The sequence below is a fragment of the Trichosurus vulpecula genome, chromosome 5 (assembly GCF_011100635.1).
Source record: "Trichosurus vulpecula isolate mTriVul1 chromosome 5, mTriVul1.pri, whole genome shotgun sequence".
Taxonomy (NCBI): Eukaryota; Metazoa; Chordata; class Mammalia; order Diprotodontia; family Phalangeridae; genus Trichosurus; species Trichosurus vulpecula.
This window is the reverse complement of record NC_050577.1, coordinates 38,921,898-38,946,065: the sequence shown is the minus strand read 5'-3', so window position 1 is coordinate 38,946,065 and position 24,168 is coordinate 38,921,898. Positions and strand designations below refer to the sequence as shown.

Sequence of the window (24,168 nt, the reverse complement as noted above, 5' to 3'; positions counted from 1 at the left end):
GCTGGCTAACACACTGGACAACCCGATAGAAGCTCTTTGAGGGCTGGGGATGCTTCACCATTTGTCTTTGTATCCCAGCACCTAGCCCTGTGCTTTGTCTAAAGAAGGGACTCGGTAAAATGCTTACTGATTGACTATGACAGCTATAAATCAAAAATATCTTCACAAACTAGAACACCAAGGAAGAAGGAAATCAAGAGACAAACAGTCTGACCCTTGGGCCCAAAGCTCTTCCCAAGTATAAGGGGAAAGCATAGGCAGACAGCAAAATGTGCCAGCTGGAAGGAACCCTGGCAACCACCTGGCTGGAGCCAGATTGGACAGGGCTTTTAAATGCAAATAGATGAGTTGGTATTTTTCCTAGAGGGCGTCACTAAAGCTTCTGCAACAGGGGAATAAGCCCAGAGCTTCAGAAACATCTGTTTGACAGCCATACGTATCATGGATTGTAGTCGGAAGAGACAGTGTAGGAAGACCGACTGGGAGACGCCCACAATATTATGTAGGTGAGAAATAATGAGGGATTGCATCATGGGGAGGGAGTGAGTGGAGAGGAGATGGCAAAGAGGCAGACTGAGGCTCGATGTCAAGAAAAACTTCTTAACAATCAGAGCCCCCAAAGGTAAAGAGGTTGCCTCTAGAAAGAATGTACTCTCCTTCATTAGAAGCATTCAAGCAAAGGATGGGTGAGCACTGGGCGGGTGCACTGTGGACGGGACACTTATTCAGGGAGGGGCTTTGCCATGTGGCCACTGACATCCCTTATTAACAATCTGAAAATCTGTGGTTCTCTAAGGAACTATTTTCTCAGTTGCTTAGGTCAGCTCACAAGAACAAAATGAAAGTAACACTAACAAGACCACATGAACCAGAACAAGCCTCAATTTTTTCCCCTGTAAGGCAGCACATAGCAAGCAGGTAGATGCTGCAGTGTATAAACTGCGGAAGTGGGTGGCACGGAGAGTTGAGTTCAAATCTTGCTCGGCCACTTACTAGCTGTGTGATTCTGGGCAAGTCACTCCATCTGTTTGCCTCCATTTGCTACTGCTGTTGTCTAGTTGTGTCTGACTCTTTGTGACCCCCTGGACATTAGCATGACAATACTGCCCATGGGGTTTTCTTGGCAAAGATACTGGAGCGGTTTGTCGTTTCGTCTCCAGTGGATTAAAGTCATTGTGATTGTTTAACCTTTGTTCTCAAGGAACACCATGGCATCTGGGAGGTGATGCCATCACACGCAAATGAATTGGATTTAAGTGAGGGAGGGCTGTGCAAAGTCACCAGCCCCACTCTCTCCTCTGGAGCCATCTGGGTCCAGTGGCCAGATGGCCCTGGATGCAGTGGGTGGAGGGGTGGGAAGGATTAAGGCAAACAGAGGTTAAGTGACTTGCTCAGGGTCACACAGCTAGTAAGTGTCTGAGTCTGGATTTGAACTCAGGTCTTCCTGAGTCGAGGCCCAGCACTCCACTGTGTCATCTAGTTGCCTGGGAAGTCAGGCTAGGGAACTTATTTTGGAGGGACACAGAGGAGTTATTTCTGATTGTTCATCTATTGGCTGTTAGTCCTAACACTTTAACTTAAACTGTCTTCCGATGACTCGGTCAAGTAGGTGATGGGTTAGTCACTTAAAAATCTCCCTTAGTGAGTATATAAGAAGGAATTCCTTAGTAAAGGGAACTCTTTTGTAATGGGAATAATCACTCCTACCTTCAGAGGCAGCAGGGTATAGCGGAAGGAGAATTTGGAATCAGAGGACTAGGGCTGAATCCTACCTTGCTACTCACTCTTGGTGTGACCCTGGGCAAGTCACTCACTCAGGCCTAAGGTTCCAAAACTGAGGGATTGGGATTAGAGCCCTCAAAGACACTCATTGTTCTAAATCTTGTGATTTTTGTACATTGGATCCTTAAAGGATGCAATTTATATATTCTCTCTACGACATAAATAGGCTTGGCTTTTCCACTGTGTTTAGATATTCTACACATTTGGACTTAGGTAAAAAAAAAAAAACAACATTGGGGCAGCAAGGTGGCACATTGGATAGAACGCTGGGCCTAGAGTCAGGAAGACCTGAGTTCAAATCCAGACTCAGACACTTACTAGCTGTGTGACCCTGAGGAAGTCACTTAACCATAGCTGCCTCAGTTTCCACATCTGTAAAATGAGCCAGTGAAGGAAATGGCAAATCACTCCAGTATCTCTGCCAAGAAAACCTGAAAGAGGGTCATGAAGTGTTGGATATGACTAAACAATAAAACCTTACACTACAGGAAAGAGGAAGATGCAATGTTATGGCCTATAAAAAGAATTATTGATATTATGATAAAATGTTTTCATTGTAAAAGGTCATCATAAATGTTTTTATTTTTTTAATATTAATCTCTGAATAATTAAACCAAAATGGCACCAGGAAGAGTGGCAATCCTCTTTCCCTTTTATAAAGCAAAAGAAAATAAGTTCAGAATAACACAGACTGAATAAACTACTGCCCCTCCACCATTAAGTCAAGGTTTCAAACCTGGTTCTTTTGGGATTCAGGGAAAGGTACAGAGCAGGCTTGTCCCATTAAAACAACATGTGGGTCAAAGGTCAGGGCTAAATGGTTCAATACTCCTTTGTTATTGATCCCTATTATAGACCCCAATGGGAAAAAATATCCCCGAGCAGTGTCACTCTGTTGCTGTGGTGACTGGTTAGTCTTCATGGCCCCCCTCCCTACCCCATCTCCAGCTGTATACCCTACATGTTCATCTGGCATGTACAACGATCTCTAGGCCACCGAGGGAGGTAGACAGTGGGCTTCTTTCCATGTGTGTTCTAGATGGCAGATGAATTCATACAGAAATCCACAAGCTTTATTATTGTCAAACAAAACAGGAAGTGAGTACCATTTAAGACAACTAACTCAAATTGATTCTTTCATCATGACAAACAGAAATTCACCAGTAACTTCTTGGCTAGGGATGGGCACCAATAAGTCTTCCAGCCTGACTCCCTGACTTTTCTTTCCATATTTAAGGTCATATAGTATTGGCACCACCCCAAAAAAACACCCCCACCTAATAAGATCTTCTGCCAATTTGGATAAATTAGTTGGATTTCTATCTGTATAATAATATCCTAATCCATGTATACATTTAAGCAACTATCTGGAATGATGCTGAGAAATGATGAATTTGACAACTCAATAGTTTTATGGAATACTGCATTATTATGCTGCTTTCCCTCTTACATTATAATAACAGCTACATTCCTATGGGGTTTACTATGTGCCACGCACTGTGCCACTTTATAAATAGTATCTCATTTGATCCTCACAATAACCCTGGGATGTAGGTGCTTATTATTATCATCCCTGTTTTACAGATGAAGAAACTGAGGCAGGTAGAGGTTAAATAACTTGCCCAAGGTCACACAGCTAGTAAGTGCCTGAGGCTAGATTTGAACTCAGATCTTCCTGACTCCAGGCTCAGTGCTCTATCTACCGTACCACATAGCCGACTCAATTTATTCTGTCTCTATCTTGTTTGTCCATACTTGTTTGCATGTTTTCTTCCCCATTCGATTGTGAGCTCTTAAAAGCGGGGACTGGGTTTTTGTTTTTGTTTTTAGCCCTTTTTTGGAAGGGGTATGTACAGAGCTTAGCACAGTGGCTGGAACATAGTGTTTAATAAATGCTTGTTGATTGATCTGACTGCATTAAATTAAGATTGTCAAACGACCTCTAGCTTCATTTAAAAAATTAAGCTACTCCTGATAGCACTGGTTTTTCTTTTGTGAATCATAAAGTGCTTTGCAAAAAATGCTTACAGTGATCTTGAGGTAGGGGAAAGGGAACAAGTAACTCAATTTTGCAAAAGAAGAAACTGAGGCACACACTAAATAAGACAAGAAATGTAGAGACACAATTTAGAAGACATGATTTATTATGTAGGTGTACCCATTAGGCCCCTGATAAAGGTTTTTGCTTTTTTTTAAAAAGACGTTTTAAAAATGTACCTAATTTTCAGAATGGATTCAAACAGATGTTAGTTTTATGCAAAACAAAAAGGCTCATTATACCATGATTTAAAAAATTCTCATCTTCCCCATATCTTCAAATACTTATTTCCACTGAATAACCTTGGTTAAAAAAAAAAAAACATTGCAAATCTTTTTTTATGTCTGATTCTAATAGTTTTTTCTCTTTTTGCTTAGTACAATTTGAAAAATGGTGGTAATGTTGCTGTGTGCTGTGAATAATGGCCTTCACCTGCCTGTAAAGGACAGACTCCTCAAGGCCTCCCACTGGCAGCATCAGTCACATGTTAGAACGAGTTAACCAGTGAAAATCCTAGGAAGAGAGAAGAAGGGTTAGGCCGGTCATCCAGGCAGGGCATATGTGTCACAGGCGACCCCTTCCAGTCTGTTCTAACTGTCCCATTTTGGCCAGAATGAAGAAGATGGGTCAGCCTTGTACATTTCCTTCACTTCCAAGCTGTGGATATCCTCTCATCAGATGAGACTCAATGCTGCTCTACTTTAGAAGACAGCCCCAAAACAAAAATAAACCCATCATCTGGTGGTCAACTCTGCTGAGCTGCTCCCAAATTCATCAAGTTAGATGGTGGACTTCAGGCCCAAAGTACTTCACTGGGGCCATGCTCAGTCAGTAAGCATTTATTAAGTGCCTACTATGTGCCAGGCACTGTGCCAAGTTTTGGGGATACAAAAAGAGGCAAAAGACAATCCCTGCCCTCAAGGAGCTCACAATCTAATGATGCACGACAACAAACAAATATGCACAAATAAGTTATGTACAGGATAAATAGGAAGTAATTACGAGGGAAGACACTGGAATTAAGAGGGATTAGGGAAGGCGAGGAGGTCAGTAGTCAGAGCAGGGGAAATAAAGTGTTCCAGGCATAAGGGAAGCCAGAGAAAGTACCCAGAGTCAAGAGACTGAGTGTCTTGTTTTCTGAACAGCTGGGAGGCCAGTATCACTAGACTGAAGGATAAATGTGGGAGGGAGACAAGTGGGAGGATAAGGTGTAAGACAACCAGAAAGGTAGGAGAGGGCTGACTCACTAGCAGTCTACTGAAACAGTCCAGACACAAGGAGACGAGGGCCTGCACTAGGGTGGTCAGTGCTCAAAGCTCAGCCTGCTTGGTAGCATGTGCCAGAGGTCATATTTGGCTAATGTAGGATCCCGATCAAGTCACAAGGAGACACTGGAGCTAGACTTCAGTGCAAGATACCTTTCAGAAGTTATTCAGACAAGGACTGGCAGGCCTTGTTGTTTGGTTCTCTACACCTTCATAGGATATATTTCTAGGGCCTTCTCCATTAGTCATAGTTCTTGGATAGAGATTAAAGGCTCAAAAGCCACTTGAACCCCAATGATAGTTCACAGATGACTGAGAAAAAAACAGTTATAATACTGACATCAGGGAGAGTCCTTGTACAAAGGGTAGGATTATTCTCTGTAGGAAATATTCCCAAACAATGTAGATTTTGGTACAATTTAGTAATTAAATAATCAAGCCCTCTTTATAACATCAGGAAACAATCTGAAAACTTGAATTTCAAAATGTTATGAAAGTATTTTGAAATGAACACAAGTGGAAGGGGATGGTCATCAAGCAACCTAGAAAAAAGGAAATTTGGCAATATTTCTCCACCAACATTCAAGAGAAAGAGATGGCATTTTATAGAAAAGTAGATAAGTGGAACAGACTAGATAAAGAAGAATCAGTAACAACTGAAGTCAGCAACTCAGAGTGTCATAAAGTCAACAGCATAAGTAATTTGGGAGAGAATTCCCTATTTTCAAAGGGGTTTTATCGTTTCACAATCATGTTGCAAAGATAAAATACAGTTAAAAAGAATGAGAGGTCATTGAAAATGAAAATATTCATAATTATCCTGTATAAAGTCCTTTCTGGCTCTAAAATTAAAAAAAGAAAGGAGACTATTTCTCTAGTGGATATATCCATTCCAGGCAAAAGAAAGCTGTTTAGTTCTAGAGTTCAGATATGGTAACTCAATGCAAGTGGAGCAGAGATGGAATTATCCTATAAAACTATTCTCTGGTTCCATGTTTATCAGGTCATCTGATTAGTGGCTTCCCAGGAACCTATTACCAGGAAGGGGATTGCTCTGGACAATGGCTACATGTGCTCCCAATCACTAGAAAAGTACAGTCGATCCTCATCTGTAAGTTTGCCTACTCACTAAAATCTGTTTGTTGCCCCCAAATCAACATTCATGGCCTGTCAGAATCAATTGTTGATGTGCAGAGTGAAAAAGAATCTGAGGTGCCCAATGCACATGGTCCTTGCTGAAGCTGAACAAGGCAACAATCTGCTTCTTGTTTTAGCTCTCCTACTGTAAACAAGTGTTCTTTTCATCTTCTATTTAGTGTCATGCTTTTTGCATTTTTGTGCTTTTTGTTGACAATTTTGCTGTTTAAAATGTCCTCTGTCTAGTGTTCCTAAACTCAAGAAGGATGTGATGTGTGTCAGAGAACCTTAGTCAGGCATGAGTTACAGTGGTACTGGCTGTCAGTTCAATGTGAACTCATGAACCATTTGTTACATCCATTAAAAGGAAGAGGAAATTCACCAATCTTTATGGAAGGCCACTCCAGAAAGTGTTAAGGTCAATGTGGTGACAGAGGCTTCCAAAAACCTATAGGGTTAGTACTTCCCCTAAGAGCAATGGTCCCGTATTCACTAGTTCAATGTTCACAGAACACAACTACTGCGAATGATGAGAAGCAACTGTCTATGGAATTCACTGGCATTCTGGTTTACAAACCAGTCTTTGGGCATTGGCTAGCCTCCATCAGTTCACCTGGGGAAATGAAATAAGCCAAAGACAGGATCATGGAGGCAGTGAGGCCTCCAGAGGTTAAAGGGCATTCTTGTGTCATTCAGCCTTTAGGGCTCACACAGCAGCAGCACCTGTGAGCATCTCTGTTCCCCTCCTCCTATCAGCCTGTTGTCTTCCTTTTATTCATCTTCTTCTCTGAACTTCCCTCTGGTTAGGCACATAGCCTCTGACGACTGTTCTTATGGAGATGGAGTCCATGCTATATACCCATGTGGTTGCTATAGGGAGTGGACATGGAAGGATCTTCCCTCCAAGATGTAGGGGATAGGCCCCCCCTCCTAACTTACTAAAAGGAAGAAAGTAATTGGGAGCATAAGGCCAAGGCACGGAAGATGGAGGCTAGGTTTGGAAACGGTGGAGCAGAACTGACAGTTCACAGCAAAGAGAAAAGAGCAGGCAATGCCAATGGGGAGGTAGCGTCATTGTGGGCAAATACAAAGGCCAACGTGAGTGTCATACGTCAAAATTAAAGGGCGCCTTCCCTTCTGTTATAAATCAATAACAGCTATAATTTATTTGGCACTTTAAGGTTTCTAAGCTCTACAAAGTTTATAAAGTCCTCTACATGTATGCTCTTAAAGTGTACTTTTTGGGAGGGATCTGTTTGGGTATTTGTTAGGAAGCATCATTTGTGACAAGGCAGTTGTAATATAGTGGATGGAAAGCTGGCCCCCAAAGCAGAAAGACCTAGATCCCAGTCCCACCATAGACACACCATGGCTGGGCAGCCCAGAACAAGTCACTGAATCTCTCAGTATCTCAGGCCACACTCTAAGACAGGAAGTGACATCCTGCTTCTTGGCCGGTCTGCATTGGCAGAGGGAATTTCCTCACTGGGAGTTCCCTCTACAAATGAAATCACGGATTTATCCAAATAAAATCTGGTGCATCAAAACAAAGTATCGAATATATTTTTAAATGGTGAACAAGATAGAGAAGTAAGCTATAAATTCACATGGATTGGAAGTAGGATTCAAGTACATGAAGCAATGAAAATCTGCAAAAGGCAGCCTCCCTAGTTGTCTGGCTACTATTTCTCCTGCCTATGGTATTAATGTAAAAGACAATACAACTACAAAATGCTGTAAATCTTAAAAGTGGGGAAGGAGAAAAGCTAAAACCTCAATGGAATCCATTTCTTAAAGATGTCAACAAGAGTTTTAAAAGCCTCTCAGTTTATTCTCTGCCCCTTTTCTAAGAAGGAAGTCAGAGCTCCCTGGAACCACATCAACAGGGGGGTGTTTGGGTGGTGGAGGATGGCAGTCGTTAGAGGAAGCATAGCTGGACATGTACTGGCCACCACTAAATACCAGCATTAAGATAGAACACAAGAACCGGAGGATTCTCTGCTCGGCATGTGCGTTTTCTTCCTGGCTCACACGGGCAGCACTTACCTGTTTCTTTCGTTCGGCTTGAGGCTCAATCATAACATTGATAAGAGATGGCACTGTTTTCTCAGCTAAGCTCGTTGTCAGAGCATTCTGCAGCTCTCCTGGAGTCTGTACAAAATATCCTTTGCCTCCAAATGCAGTCATAACCTGCTCATAATGGGAATTTGGCAGGAGAGAAACTGGAGGTACCCTGAAAAAGGCAAGGAAATGGTCACTGATGTTTACCTGCTCTAGGTATGGTCTGGAATAATTTGTTGAATTGGAATAAAAAAACTTGTGCTTATACTACATATAATTCCACAGATTTTTTTAAAGCTTGTAAAATAAGTTCATAAAATAAGTCAAATTGCTGAGATAAAAAATACAAAGTAATTTTTAAAAAGCCAACTAAACAAGAGTTAACTAAGCAAGGAAACTATCAGGAAGAAGGAGAATTCAACAAAGCTACTAGAATATTGGCGGGCTGTTTAGCCAGAAGCTACCAGAATACTGGCGGGCTATTTAGCTAGAACAGTGGAAAAAACTGTACATGGCAGAGAATCTTGATAGGAAAACAAAATTTTTATGAAGGTTTCTGAAAAGTTTTGAAACAAAAGGAAATTCCAGTCACTGCCTGAGGAATGTCAATTATTCAACACGGAGGTGGCAGGCACCAATGTAGAAGGGAGAGTTCAGAAGTCAGACTAATCTGGACCACACTCAACACAAGCTGGAGCAGGAAGTCAAATCTTCCTGACGATTCAAAAGAGGAAAATCCAGTTAGAATGTTAAAGAAACTTCCACTGTTTTCTTTGGATACTTTACTTTGTGTGATACAGTATTAATACTACGATCCTGGCAGCCATCTTTAATCAGTACTTATTTAAATTCTGTATACAAATCTAGTAAGTTGATCAAGACTTGGAAGTTTAATATCCATCCACATTAATGTTATTGCGCTGGACTAATTTCTTATGGAAATGGCAAGCCACCCCAGTATCTTTGCCAAGAAAACCCCAAATGGGGTCACAGGGAGTCAGGCACAACTGAAATAAGATTAGAATAGTCCAACCTTCACAATTTTAGAGTACAGCACAGGCCTGGAATTGGCATACTTGAGTTCCAAATGTCAGGAGTCCTTGGCATTATTTTCACTTCTACAAGCCCCAGACAAAGACTCAAAGCAGAGGGGGGAAAGAAAATTTTGGCTCAACGGGTTTTGAAGGTTAATTTTATCTTCTATTTTAACTTTCTAAAATAAGATTTTCTTGATGTCTTTTGTTTCTTATATCATCACAGTTTTCCCTAGTATCACTCCCCCTCCCTTTCCCAGGGAGCCACCCCATATAAAAATTAGTATTTTTAAGAGACAAAAAAAATCAGTACAACTGATCAATACATTGAAAAACTCTAAAACTTGCACAATGTGCAAAACCTGTACACCTCCCACTGCCACAAAGGGGTGGTTCAGGGGCATCCTCTCACATCTTTCCTTTTGAGCTAAGCTTGTTCTTCATAATTTTTAATTATTTAATTGTAATAATTTTTAATAATAATTTGAGCTGAGCTTGTTCTTTATAATTTTTTTAACTTGTGATTTTCTGGTGTGTTGTTATTTCTACTTACATTGTTGTAATCACTGTGTATTTTGTTTTCTTGCCTCTGGCTTACTTTACTCATACATTCATTCATTCTTTCTTTCTGTTTTTTGGGGGGGAGGAAATCGGGGTTAAGTGACTTGGCCAGGGTCACACAGCTAGTAAGTAAGTACCTGAGACCACATTTGAACTCAGGTCCTCCTGGCTCCAAGGCCAGGGCTCTATCCACTGCACCACTTAGCTGCCCCTCATCCCGTATTTCTTCTAGAACAGTAATACTCCATTATATTCATGCTGTATGATTTGTTGGGCCATTCCGAATTAATGGGCACCCACTTAGTTTCCAATTCTTTGCTATCACAAAGAGGGTTACCATACCTACTTTGGTACACAGGGGGACTTTCTTCTTAGAGTATATGCCTCACTGTGGAATCTTCAGATCAAAGGGTATGGATATTTTAGTCACTTTAATTTTGTAATTCCAAACGGCTTTCCAGAATGGTTTATAGCCCCACCCACAGAGCAGCAGTGTGCCTGTCTTCACACAACCCCTCCAACATTGACCACTGTCATTTTTCAGACAAATCTGCAGGGTATAGGTGAACCTCAGGGTTGATTTGATTCGCATTTCTCTCATCATTAGTAATCTGGAGCCCTTTTTCATGTGACTCTGAACGCTTTGCAGTTCTTGAGAACTGATTATTCCTATCCTTTGACCATTCGTCTTTTGGGAAATGGCTACTGGTCATACACACCCCACACACAAACTGTTTATGCATCTTGGATACCAAACTCTTATGACAGAAATCTGACAGGAAGATTTTTTCCCCATTCGACCACTCCCCTTCTTATTAATGTCTGCACAGAAGCTTTTCAGTTTTACGTAATCAAAATTATCTATCTTCTCTTTTGTAATTGCCTCTTTCATTTAAGACTACATCTCCTACCCATAGCCGTGAAGGGTAGAGGATCTGTTTTTCTTTCAGTGTTTTTATAGTTGATCTTTAATAGTAAGGTCATGTATCCATTAAGAATGTATTGTGAAATGTGGCATCAGGTGTTAGCCTAAGTCTAATTTCTACGATACTGCTTTCAGTTTACCCAGAAGAGTTCTTTCTTAAGTATTTTATGTTTTTAGTTTTATCCTATCCGGGGTCATTGAGCATCATTGTTTCTGATTCCCCCCTCTCTAGTCTGTTCCATTGATCTAGCTTTCTATTTTTTAACCAGAACAAGATGATTTTGATGACTCTGCTTTACAATGTAGTTTGAGGTCTATAAGTGCTAATTCCCCTTCATCCCTAATTCTTTCCTCTTGACATTCTAGATTTTTTTCAAATGAATTTTGTTATTATTTTATTAAGTTCTATAAAGTATCTCTATAATATTTTGATTGGTATAGCATTAAAAGTACCAACTAATTTTGGTAGTATTATCATTTTTATTATGTTGGCCCTTTAGCTTAAATGTTTTTTTTTTAATTTAAAGTAGCTTGAAGCCTTCTAGACTTTCCCAAGAAATAAAAGTCTCAGTCCTGGTATCTAAGACATAACCTCCTGAATACTGTAAATTATTTTAGTTCAGCCATTGGAAATTCATACAAATCACTGCACTTCACAGTTTGATTCCTGTGATATTTGGAGAATGAGGAAGAGGATGAGGAACATGAGGCAGTTAACCAGGACACACCCTCAAGTACACTTGTCCTTATAGAGCGGGACATCCCAAAGTAGGCCTGCTCCTGCCAGAGCGACTAATCACACGGTGTGTCAGAAGGAACCTGTGCTGGCAGCACTCGTGAAACGGCACTAACTAAAGTCTGTGAACAAACAAGCGCCAAACAGAGAGAAATGCAGATAGGGTGGAACAACTGCAATCTCAAATCACTCGCACTTGGTTTTGGAATACAACACAAAATGTACCCACGTACACACATTCACAAATTCAACACGGCCCCCTCCTCATGCAGGGAGGGTGATGCCCTCTTAGGCCAGGACTCAGCAAGACAGGAGACAGAAGGAAGCCCAGGGCATTATGGATTACGTACAAAACATATCATCATGCTCCTACGTGGCCTTCCGAACCAAATGAGGACCCCAAGGGCTAGATTCTACTAAGCTGGACAGCAATCTTATGTTTAAAAAATGCTTCTGTACTATTTCTGTTCACTTACAAGATCTAGACAATTTATTGTCTTACCTGAACTTGAAAAAGACTTTAGGTTCTAATAAAACACTAATTAATCCCTTTCAACAATGGACAGCATTTTATAAAGAACTATCCTGACACCATCCTTGCCCTTTAGAGGAGTTAACAGTTCAGAACTTACAATTACATCTATTACAAAGACTGTACAAAAAACTTTTAAAAAATAATTTGAAAACTAAACCAGCGTGATAATGGAAAATATACTGGGGTTCTTAAAATCTATTTCTCAGTGAGTCTAATAGTCCAAGTTTTATGATACTCACACTTGGGAAACTTCTCCAAGTTTTGTTATCTCTTTCCAGGTTTCTGCATCAAAGCCTTGATAAATTCCATTATTGTTCACCACAATGAGAAGGATTGGCAAACTATGCCTGAAACAAATGAGAGGAAACCAGATTTAGTGGCTTGGGCTCAAATCGTGGCTTTTATGTTTACTATGCCTATGTGACTCCAGGCAAGTCACTTAATCTTCCTAGGCCTTGGTCCCCCTACCTGTAAAGTGAAGGAGCTGGACTAGATGACCACTGAGGTGCCTTCCAGTCCCAGAGCTATGATCCTAGGAAATAAATCTTTCACAATTCTAAAGCAATTTCCTCTCTTTAGGAAGAAATTTTTATTCGATGATGGACACAGTTGTCTCTATATGATTTCTGCATATTAAAGTCAGGCCAGAAATTACGTATTATTATTATTTGAGTAATCTCCACTATAGCCTTCCCCTCCCCTAATGCCTTATCATGGTACAGAGATGGATGGCCTTGGATCTTCAAAGGCTAGGCCAGGCCACAAGCTTGGGGGAGGATGTACCAGGCTGGAAAAAAGGCTGTGAGCACAGACATGGTGACATCCTCACTCTGTCTTCTAAGGAGCAGCCTGGCTAAGGCTGGCCACCAGATGAGGAGTCTTGTGGCTCCAGGGACCTTCAAAGACAATCTCCTAAGGAAGTCTTAGAGAATATGCAGAGGGAGAACCTGAACCAATGAAATCAGAGATCCTACAACTGCTGGAGTTCTGGCCTAATAAATAGTTAACGAAATCAGTAAGTATTTGTTGAATGGCTCCTATATGCCTAGTACCGCACATGAAGGCATAGGGGAAAAAAGAGAAGCTTCCCTGCCCTCCAAGTGCTTTACAGTCTGGCTAAAAAACCAAAGAAATAGACACATTAAGAAATCAAGGAAACCAAGACAATATAGTTATGATAAAAAAAAAAACCAAACCCCAGATGAAATCTCATTAAATTATTCTAATGAGTTAATAAAACATAAGAATTCTATCATCTGTGTACCTATTTTCTGGAGTCAATTTTATTCATAGCTAGTAAGTAAGTGAGTCTTTATAAAGCTGCGGTATTTGGGGTCACATCTGGTGGCAGGTTATGTTTTCTGGAGTCCTCTAACACTTCTCAGTTTGCCAATTCATCCGGGCATCCTGACAAGGGACTGGTAGTTACCCTAGGAAGCTCAAGTTAACATTTAGACAAGAACTACTTTTTAAAGATGTTAAATGCTCATGGTCTCTCTTGGGAACTTTTTTTTTTATATACTAAAACTTTAAACAATCATTACATACATAAACCCCATATTAAGATTCGTTGCAGGGGCAGCTAGGAGGCATGGTGAGTAGAGCACTGGCCCAGCAGTCGGAGAGACCTGAGTTCAAATCCGGCCTCAGACACTTGACACACTTACTAGCTGTGGGACCTTGGGCAAGTCACTTACTTCCAATTGCCCTGCCTTCCCCCCTCCTAAAGTTTTAAAAAAAAAAGACTCATTCCTAAGACTCTGAATGGAACTGTGAACAGATAAAATGTGAATTTATAAAATAATACTACACAGCTTCAGTCTGCTTACAAACTACGTTCTATAATTTCATGGGAATTTTCCAGAAATGAAAATGGCAGACAATAAGAAAATGAATAGTATAAAAACAACCATTGGGCTATGGACCCCTACTAAGACCATAAAATTATTACGAGAGGTCTGTACATGCATAAAAAAGCAAACACAGCCCCCTCCCCAGGCAATCGGAGTTGAGTGACTTGCCCAGGGTCATACAGCTAGCGCCTGAGACAGAATTTGAACTCCAGTCCTCCTGGCTTCAGGGCTGGTGCTCTATCTACTACACCACCTAGCTGCCCCTAAATATACCTTATTTACACTGAATAATAATTTTCTGAGATCACATTTGTGATTACTAAAATACCAATTCAATTAAAAGTGAAAAACCCAACATTTTGGAAATAAATAGTTAACACTTTTTTTTAAGTTTGCAATGCACTTCTACATATATTATCTAATTTGAAATAATGATGATTACTTATATTTGAGTCCTATAGGACTTGAAGAAAAGCCTGTCCCTGGAGGAGAAGGCAAGTTATGATTTTGTGAGGAATCAGCACTCTTCAAAGAACCACCATATTGTATAGAATCTAAAGTGAAGTGACCCAGACAAGGCCTTGGGATGACTTTGTCCATGGCTTTAGGACTTAGGAACCACATAATCAGGATCTTTGTAGATTTTTTTATAGCATGTGATAAAGCAGCAATTAGTATGTCTATACACACATTAATTCTTCATACGTGGGAAAAACTGAAAGCTCCATTTTTACCTGCAGATAGTCTCCACCTCCATGCCAGAGAACCCGAAAGCACTGTCTCCTTCCACACAGACCACACGTTTTTCTGGATTTCTATCTTTTGCTACCACAGCAGCAGCGATAGCAAAGCCCAAACCGACTCCCATTGTCCCAAAAGTACCAGCATCCAGTCTACAGGGAAAGTATTCAAATGATTTCCTTCCTCCAAAGAAGAATGAACTCTACTGAACAGGGAGACTACAGAGCGGCACAGTCCTTTGGATCTTGGTCAATGAGCTACTTGAGAAAAATCTTAAAAGTCAGATAAATAACATTCCAAATAATTTTAGAACGAGTTATTGTACAATTGTCAAAGACAGTCAATAGAAAAAAAATTCATTATGACTATAACTGTTTGAATTTTAAAATTAACTTTCACACAAGTTAAGAAACATATGCTTATACTTAAAAGAAAAAATAATTTTGATCTTAAAATTAAATTTAATAAAATTAATAGAAGCATAGTCACGAAAACCTTATTTATAGGAATCTTCACCTAAAAATATTTAAATATGTCAAGATATTTTTCACTAGGCATGTATACAATCATTTGAAGTTTTAGTAATTGTAAGTTAATTTATCAAGTACTCATGCACATAAATAATGGCAGACACCTTAAAAGAAAATTTGGGGTTTTTACCTATGACGAGGAAAGTAGTTCTGAAGCACAGTCCGTCCAATATCCATAGTATTTGCTCCTTCACTTACTATAATACAGTCTCTTGGTAGCTGTTCTTGCACATGGTAGAATACTGTATAATAATTCATAGGCAAAGATTTTTGTGATGCCAATTCCTAAAATTATAAGGGAAATCATTAAAGCAGGTTTATTAGTGGAGTAAACAGTTATGGGAATAAAAAGTCAGTAAAGTAACGAGAGAATTATAAGTTCATGTCTTAGGTAAATTAATTTTGGGAGGATCCCATTAGAGGGATTATTACATGGATAGCAATGAATATGCTTATAAATGGCCTTCAAGAAGGTATTCTGAGAGGACCAACTTACTCTTATGTTTGGAAGTCACTGCTTTTGTACATCTCACTCTGAAAATCATTCGTCTTCTTCCAAGTTCAGTTCACATCACCTTCTATATGAGGTCTTTCCCCAATTGTTGGATGTCTCCCCCCAAACAAAAATTGTTGTGTATTTATGCATTTATTTAGTATATACTTATATGTGTATTGATTGTCTCCTTCTATAGACAGAAAACTCTATGAGGGCAAAGACCTGTACTTTCCCCTTTGTGTCCCCAGGGTGCCTGGCACTCAAGAGGCACGTAATAAACACTTGCTGATTGATGGAGTCCTATGATACCTGTGAGCGTATCTGTAAAGAACAGCACGGTGAGTGAGCAGAGCACAAAGCCAGGATAAAAAGAGGGAAAGATCTGTTACCTCCCCTTGAACTAAGGGGCTTCCCAGGGAAAAATCTGATTCATGAAAATGTGATAGAGGAGAAACAGTGAAGCTAATTATTATTAATTAGAGAAAATGTCACTGATCAAAAACTTTAGCAGCTGGCATAATAATGAATGAACTGAAAACTCCCAAGCTCATAATGACAGCTGACGTGTAGTGCTTTATTACTGCATTAGAGTCTCACAGCAGTCTGTAAAGTTCTGTTATTTACCCCCATCTGGAGACTCAGAGAGCTGACGTCATTTCCCCCAAAGCAGGGTTGGTAAGTGGGCACAAGTGGCAGCCAGACCTGGCCCAGTCATCACACCCAAAGGCTCCTCCTTACCTTCGATGCTTCCTCATTGCTCTTCATTTTTCCTCTCAGTGCCTTCCACCATGCAGCATCAGGAGGATATTGCCATGGCCTTTTATTATAATGTTCTAAAAGCTAAGAAACAATCTTAAATTCAAACACTATCACAAAAAGCCTTTTGGTAGGATAATATACATATCACTTGGGTTTTAACTTTTCTTAAAGGCAGTAATTTTTTCAAAAAAGTTAATTTAAAAAAAATTTTAAAGTCAACTTATAAAATGTGAAATTTATTCTATATCAATAAGATTCCCTTCAGATAGTGAGACTCTCATAGGACAAACGATACTGTTCCACACTTCTCCACACTTTCAGACTAGCCTATCAAAAGGAAAAGCATTCCCCAGCTCATCACATAACTCCAATAGGGAAAGATGGAACTCCACTCCCTCACATTCAATCCTTGCAGGGGACCAGATTCCTCTAAAACCCCCAGCCAAAGGAAGGGGCCCACGCTGAGGTGGAACAGTACTTAGTTTATACTTCTCTATCATGTAATTATGATAAATACCACTATCTTGGCTAAGAGAGCTATTCTGACAAAAGCAGCACGGCTAAACCAATGCTTCTGACACAGAAGTTAAAATATTGCTCTATAATGTCATATCACCCACAAAAGGAGAAGAGAACACCAAGATTTGGCCAGTCTCAAATTACAGGTGATAAATCTGTATCAATGGATCTTTTCTGCCTAAAGAAATATTGACAGATCTTCCTAATGTCTGTAAATTACATTCCTTTCAAAGTTAAACTACATTTTTCAGGACACTGAATGACTAAATAATACTTTTCTTGCACCAGAGGGCAAAGTTATAAAGAGAGAGCAAGAGCGAGAGAGAGGTAGGGAGAGAAGGAGAAAGAAGGAGAGAGGAGAGAGAAGGAGGGAGGAGACAGAGGGAGAGAGAGGGAAAGAGAGAGAATTCACAAGTTACCATCAGAGAGAAATCCTAATTTATATATAAATGTGGCTGTAAGGAACTCCAATTTCATGTTTCCAAGTGAGTCACATAGTTTGGATTTTTTAAAAAAACAATAAATACTCAGACTCGATTGACTCAAGAAAGACAGGTTTTAAAGAAGAGAAGGTTCTAAAAATGCCCATATAAGGAAGCTAAAACCAAGGTATTACCTGTGCAGTGACAGCATTTATATCACCTAACAGAGCTGCAGCAGGCTTAACATTATTCCCCAGCTCTTCCGCACAGATATCAACCTACGAAGACATGCCAATAGTGGAAAAATAAGGCAAGTTAGTTCTTTAACAAGTACAATAATTCAATCAGAAAATTTATATTCAGCTCCATGTAATAGATGTTCAATATTCTTGCAGAAGGCTTTAGGAGGCAACAAGTCCTACTAAAAGTGGCCTCCTCTTAGAAAACACACACACACACACACACATCAAAGCATGATACAGCAGTGCAACTTGACCACCGAAGTCGGTCAGTGTGAACGAGGGCCTAGCTTTAAATCTGCCTTGTAATTCCCACATTGAGAGTAGTCAATCTGATCATTTCAAACCTGACAGAGAAGAAGGTTTTCATCAATTCCGTACAATTTATACCTCAACCATATCAAAGCAACAACTCACTCCCACTTGTCTAGAAGTCAGAATTTCAGATGATTGCAACAACTGGAATACAGATATTAAACCCAAGATAAGCAAAAATAGCTTCTGGGTGAGCCCAAACCTTTGCATAACACTCCAATTAAATTTAACTCAACAACTCAATAAACATTTACTAAAATTATTCTATATGTCCAACACTAGGGACACAAAGGCACCAGATAAAAAAATGAAAACTGTCTTTGCTCCCCAAGGAGTAGAAACAGCATGTACATAGATAAGTAACTACAAATTACATTCAGAGCAAACACAGGTAATTTGGGAGGAGAAGAAATCGAACATTTGAGAGGTCAATGAGGAATCTGTGTAGGAGAGGCACTTGAGTTGAGCAGCTTAGGGATTCCGAGAGGGGTAAGTGAGGTGGGAGTGTCCCAGGCATGGAGGAGAGCCCTAAGACATTAAGTCAGATAATGGGAATAACACACAGGTCAGTTTGGCTGGAATGAAGAGGGCATGAAGAGAAGTAATGGGAAATAAGTCGGGAGAGATAAGTTGCAACCAGAATGTGACAGGCTTTGAATCACAGTCTACTGACTTAGCTTAATTTGATACAAAATTCTAGCCGTCAACATGCTTCATTATCTAGTTTAATATGGCACCATATGGGTGGGACTGCTAGAAATTGACATATTGACATGACAACTGCTACTAATTGGGGGGATAGGTTTTATGACTACTATTATCAACTATAAAGCAGTCTGGAAGTGTTTAGAATAGAGGAAGGAGTTCTACATACTTCAATAGCCCTGAGTATAATATACTCAATCAATATTCATAATGATGGCCTTGAATCATCAAGAAAAGGTTGTTTTTTACAGTACATAGTATAAAAATGTCTAACCTATCTAGAAAGGCAACCATCAAAAGGAACTAAAGTTTGAAAAATATTAGCACTTAAAAAAGGAATTTATTTAGAAAAAATTACTGACAGGGATCACATCATTTCCCAGTGATGCTCGATGAAATTATTACTGTAACTGTAATCTACTTTACACTTAAAATAATAAACCTTTCACAGGACAAACAGTTACTTTTCTCCCTTATTTTGTAATTTAGTTCATTTGTACAAGCAGATTTGAAGTAGTAGCTTTTGCTCAGTCTAGCTTTTAAAAATTAATTAAAAGAAGGGAATCTGTCCAAAAGGCATCTACCAACAACCAGCAGAGATTATAAGAAGACAGTGCAAGGATTATAACAGAGAGAACTCTCAGTTAAATTTCTTTCCTACTCAGACCTGGATAATCTGCACATCAGCTCGATATCTTGGCGGGAGTCCAAAGTGCAAAATCCAATTTAACCTGGCACCCAGTAATATGATTACATCAGCATGTTGCAACGCCCTGATACAAGAATAAAAAGATATAAGATGTGAAAAAGTATCTTGTATTTATAATATGAAAATACTTAAAAGTTACTCTCAATTGTTTGGAAAATCTAAACAAATAATTTGTCACTACAGAAATGAGTCTAAAACCTATTTCATCTTGCATTCTAAAAATGTCTAATTAAAATTCATTTATTTATAAAAATGTCTTTATTGATTACTGTATTCTAACCAAGGGAACACATCAAAAATCACAACTGATTTTTGCTATTCTATTTTCTCTGACTTCTCAATCTTTATTGTAACAAAGATCAATCTATCTATCTCTCTATCTACCTATCTTTAATTACTAAAGCGATTTAAAGTCTGTTTTGGGATGAGGAAATGCCCCTGAATTAAGCTTGTGTCATGGAAACATCTATTCACCAGCACCAGACCTTACTTTTTAAGTGTTGTCCGTGATAATACACTAGGCACTACAGAACTCACAAAATTCAGGCTAAGACGTTGGTCCTCTACTTAGGGAGTCTTTTAACCTGTTGGGAAGACAATATGATTGCTGCGTCTATTAAATAGCCTCCTAATTAAGCTCTCCTCCTCTATACCATCCATCCTTCACACCTCTGATGGCCTCCTGTCACTGGCTTAAAAATCTTCAGGGTCCCCTCGGGTACAAATACCTTGGCCTGGCACACAAGGCCCTGCATGCAAATTCCCTTCCCAGTCTAAGTCCTAGTCAAGCTCAGCCTTGATTTTCACCTGTCTCCAGGCCTTTTCAGGGGATACAAAGACAAAAACAAAGCACTTTCTGCTCCAAAGGGCTCTGATACTGAATTCATTTTCTAATCAGACTACAACCAATTTTATTTTTATATCTCCAGAACTCAGCACAATATACAGCACAAAACTCTGCAAATGGTTGTTGAATTCAATAACAAATGCATTACAATTCATTAATTTAGGACAACTTCAAGGTCAGTCCAAAATATAAAAAGTCTATGTTACAGACTATTTCTTTTGTTCAGTCATTTTACAGTCCTGTCCAGCTAGCCGAGACTCCATCTGGGGTCTTCTTGGCAGGGATGCTGGAGTGGTTAACCATTTCCTTCTCTTTTTCTTAACAGATGAGGAACCTGAGGCAAACAGAGTGAAGTGACTTGCCCAGGATCACCCAGCTAGTAAGTGACTGAGGCCAGACTTGAACTCATGAAGATGAGTCTTTCTGGCTCCAGGTCCAGTGCATCATCTGCTGTGCCACCTAGCTGTCTCTGATTACTTCTAGAGAAATACAATTTTATTACTTTCAAGTACACACTAACTACTAATAAAAGCTCTCCACGTCCAAGTCCTATGAAACCTGATTTAATCAACAGCCCAAAGATGTGGAGACTGAAAGATCTGTTTGTACACAATGCAGCAATGGTTAATTATCTCAAGGAGTTTTTCAGTTTGTAATCTAGATTATACTAGTATTAATTTGCACATGACAAAATCTGAAGCAGCACAGTAGTTATGACAGCTAGGTGGTGCAGTACACAGAGTGCTGGGTCTTATGGGAAAAAAAGAAGGAATTTTGTTTCCACAGGATTAAAAGTATTCCCAGTTTTGAGTGATAACAGAATGTAAGTCAGAGATGACTGGTTCTAATCAGAGCTGTGACCTAGCAGAACCAGGCTTCTGATCACGTAAAAGGTCAGATGCTCGTACGCATGCTTAAGGAGCTGTTTCAGGGGGACATATCAAGTAAGGGAACATGAAGTGGGCAGTTCAGGAGGTTGCATTCAGCCAATGGAGAGCAAGGGAGGAAATTCGAATTGGGAACAGCATAAAAAGGCTTGCATTTGTCTGAGCAACGATGATGATGGCTCCATTAACATAATGAGAACTTTCCTGGCTTCACAACCAGTATTTTTCTTTCTAGAGTGAGAATGTTTCTCACAGTCCTGAGCTAGAATTTGGCCTCAGACACTTAAGAGATGAGTCACTCTGGGAAAGTCACTTAATCTATCCTAGCTTCCGTTTCTTGGATTTTAAAATGGGAGTAACAAAATCTTCAGAGGGTTGCCGTGTGGGTAAAGTGCTTTGCACATCTTAAACCCAACTAAGTGTTAGCTATTATCTCCCTCGTCATCATCATCATTACTATTACCATGGTTTTACTGTACAGAGACCAGAAAAAGACCCTCAGCAACCATCTAGTCCAATCTAGACTTGAAAAAAAAACCTTCTAGCTTGGCTGGCAAATGGCCATTCAGCCTTTGCACCAAGATATCCTTGGGTCCCCACCACCTCCGTGACAGCCTCTTCCACTTCTGAATCCCTCTGCTTGTTAGAAAGCATTTTCTCCTAACCAGCCTACACGGATCTCTTTGCTATTTCTAGGAATTTCTGCTAATTCTGCATTCTGGGGGCAAGCAGGACCCCTCTCTTTTTTCTCTTCTATGACAGACTTTCAAACACTTGATAACAGTTACTATGACTCCCCCAATCCCTGGGCCTTTCCTTTCCAGGCCAAACCTCCCCAGGTCCTTCAACTGATGCTCAAGTCAAGTCTTGGGTCCACCAGGATGGTTGGCACATGACTTCCAGGAATACACAGCAAATATGCTCTAAAAGTTCTTCACTGGTCTCAGCAATAAGCACATTCATGATGTTCCCAAATATGCTCCATATTAATTTATTTGCAGGACATTGGGGTGATTTGTAGCTCACCAAACACGTTTTTCCCTGAGCTTACTTCAACTTGTCTTCTTAAACACGGTGTGACGGGTTTCCTAATTGCCAAAGGAAATCTACTTTTCATTATGCAGAAGAACTGAGCTTCAGGGTGTGTCTCAGGATAATTAAAAGGTAGGTGTGATTTCACTGCAGGATACTTGATTCAGTTCTTCTAATAAATTCTTTCTGAATTCATTAAGGTCACAAAAGCCTAGCTGAACTTAAACCAGCTGAACTGACATAAATTGACAACTTGGCATCCCACAAACCTGGATCTGGCTGCAGCCACACAGTTGGGATGGTTATCAGGAACAACACCTTTGCCCATGGGCGTGGGCAAAAATGGCAAGCCACACTGCTCAACCAACTTTCTGATGTTATCTTCAGCATGTGCATAAGCAGCACCTGGAACAAGAAACACAGGATGAGCTAATTTCTGGGTAAACATCTACTGTACAGCTTGATGGAACACATGGAGGATGACTTGTTTATACATCCCAGGACTTTTCCCCCCTATCTTCCCCAGGCTAGAAGAGCAGCAGCCACAGAGGGTCCTGATCCCCATCAGCATGGAAGCTTGAAGCTCCTCTATTTCTGACCTGGGCTGGTTCACCCCACCCTCCTTGGGCAATCTGGTGCCCTCCTATTGATCTCAATTCCAGGGACTTATCATATTGATTCTGGACTTGGGGTAGACATCTTTTTAATGTAGCCCATAAAGCACAGAACTCCAGAGCTCAAGCAATCCATCAGTACTGGCTTCCCCCAGTGGCAGGGGATCACAGGAACACAACACCACACCTGGCCCCCCATCTCTATTAAGGCTTCAACTTAAAATTGTTACGATGATTTTGGTTTTATTTTTAAATACTTGAAAAATTACTACTTTATCCTAATTATCCCTAATACTACTTATCTTCAATGTTTTAATGCTTCTGTTTTCTCTACGTCTAAGTGTCTATTATATTCATCAATTCTTTTAGGCATAATTATTTTCCACATATTTCACAGATGAAAGAAAACAGTTAATTTTTGTTTTCCAGACTTGTGATTTCCCTGCAAGGAAACCTCCTCCATGGGTGCAGAGCAGCACCCCCTCTACATCTCATGGTATTGGCCACTGAGAGTGAAGGGGAGTGGAGTGAAGTGAACTGGAATGAAGTGAAGTGAAGTGGAGTGAAGTGAAGTGATTGCTCACAGACATGCAGGCATCAGAACAAGGCCAGTTCTCTAGGTACCAGGCCACAATGCTGATCATATTGGTGATACTAAGTAGATAATATACTGTTAGTATGTCTAAAAATACTTACTAAGAAAAATTTCTGATTCCTATTACTTCATTTATAATTTCCTGGAAATCTACTAAGGGATGATTCCTTTAAAAAAAAAAAACCTCTTTGAATTCACAGGTAATCTCTATAACACAGCTAACAAATGTAGTCAATGGATAAAAAATAGTATTCCAACTTCCAAAGTCAAAATGTTTGGTAAACAAGGAAGGGGGCAGTTAGGTGGTACAGTGGTTAGAGCACCAGGCCTGGATTCAGGAAGACCTGACTTCAAATCCAGCCTCAGACACTTATTAGCTGTGTGACCCTGGGCAAGTCACTTAACCCTGTTTTCCTCAGTTTCCTCATCTGCAAAGGGAGCTAGAGAAGGAAATGGAAAGACATTCCAGTATCTTTGCCAGAAAACCTCAAATGGGATCATGAAGAGTGACTGAAAAAGACTGACCAACAAACAAAGAAGACTGGAAACTTCCCAATGGGATTTGCGTTTCTTTCATATGCATATTAAAGTTCAAATGTCTGTTTCCTTCATTACCTTTTCCGATGATAAGAAGGGGCTGTTTTGCCTTCCTGATGATAGAAGCTGCCACAGACACAGCAGAAGTATCTGCCATGTTAACTGGGGGAGGCATGCAGCATTCCATATACCTGCAAAAGAGAATCTTCACTCTCATATCAAACAAAATAAAGAAGATCTCTGACCATCAGATTCTAACAGGCGTGACACGCTGGCAGATGCCTTTACACTGAA

The 24,168-nt window shown here is 40.0% G+C and overlaps 1 protein-coding gene across 1 annotated transcript in view; it reads right to left on the bottom strand.

Moving 5' to 3' along the window:
• Positions 1–3,897: 3,897 nt before the first annotated feature.
• The window catches only part of HACL1 (2-hydroxyacyl-CoA lyase 1), a 41,089-nt gene continuing 20,818 nt past the window's right edge, over positions 3,898–24,168 (bottom strand). The window contains exons 8-17 of the mRNA XM_036759800.1: positions 23,953–24,065; positions 22,398–22,533; positions 19,321–19,426; positions 17,589–17,672; positions 16,433–16,534; positions 15,329–15,483; positions 14,662–14,820; positions 12,314–12,421; positions 8,269–8,455; positions 3,898–4,333 (exon numbers count right to left, since the gene is read on the bottom strand). Of these exons, the coding sequence (XP_036615695.1) occupies positions 4,301–4,333; positions 8,269–8,455; positions 12,314–12,421; positions 14,662–14,820; positions 15,329–15,483; positions 16,433–16,534; positions 17,589–17,672; positions 19,321–19,426; positions 22,398–22,533; positions 23,953–24,065 (1,183 nt within the window). The 3' untranslated portion in view covers positions 3,898–4,300. The remainder of the gene's footprint in view (positions 4,334–8,268; positions 8,456–12,313; positions 12,422–14,661; positions 14,821–15,328; positions 15,484–16,432; positions 16,535–17,588; positions 17,673–19,320; positions 19,427–22,397; positions 22,534–23,952; positions 24,066–24,168) is intronic.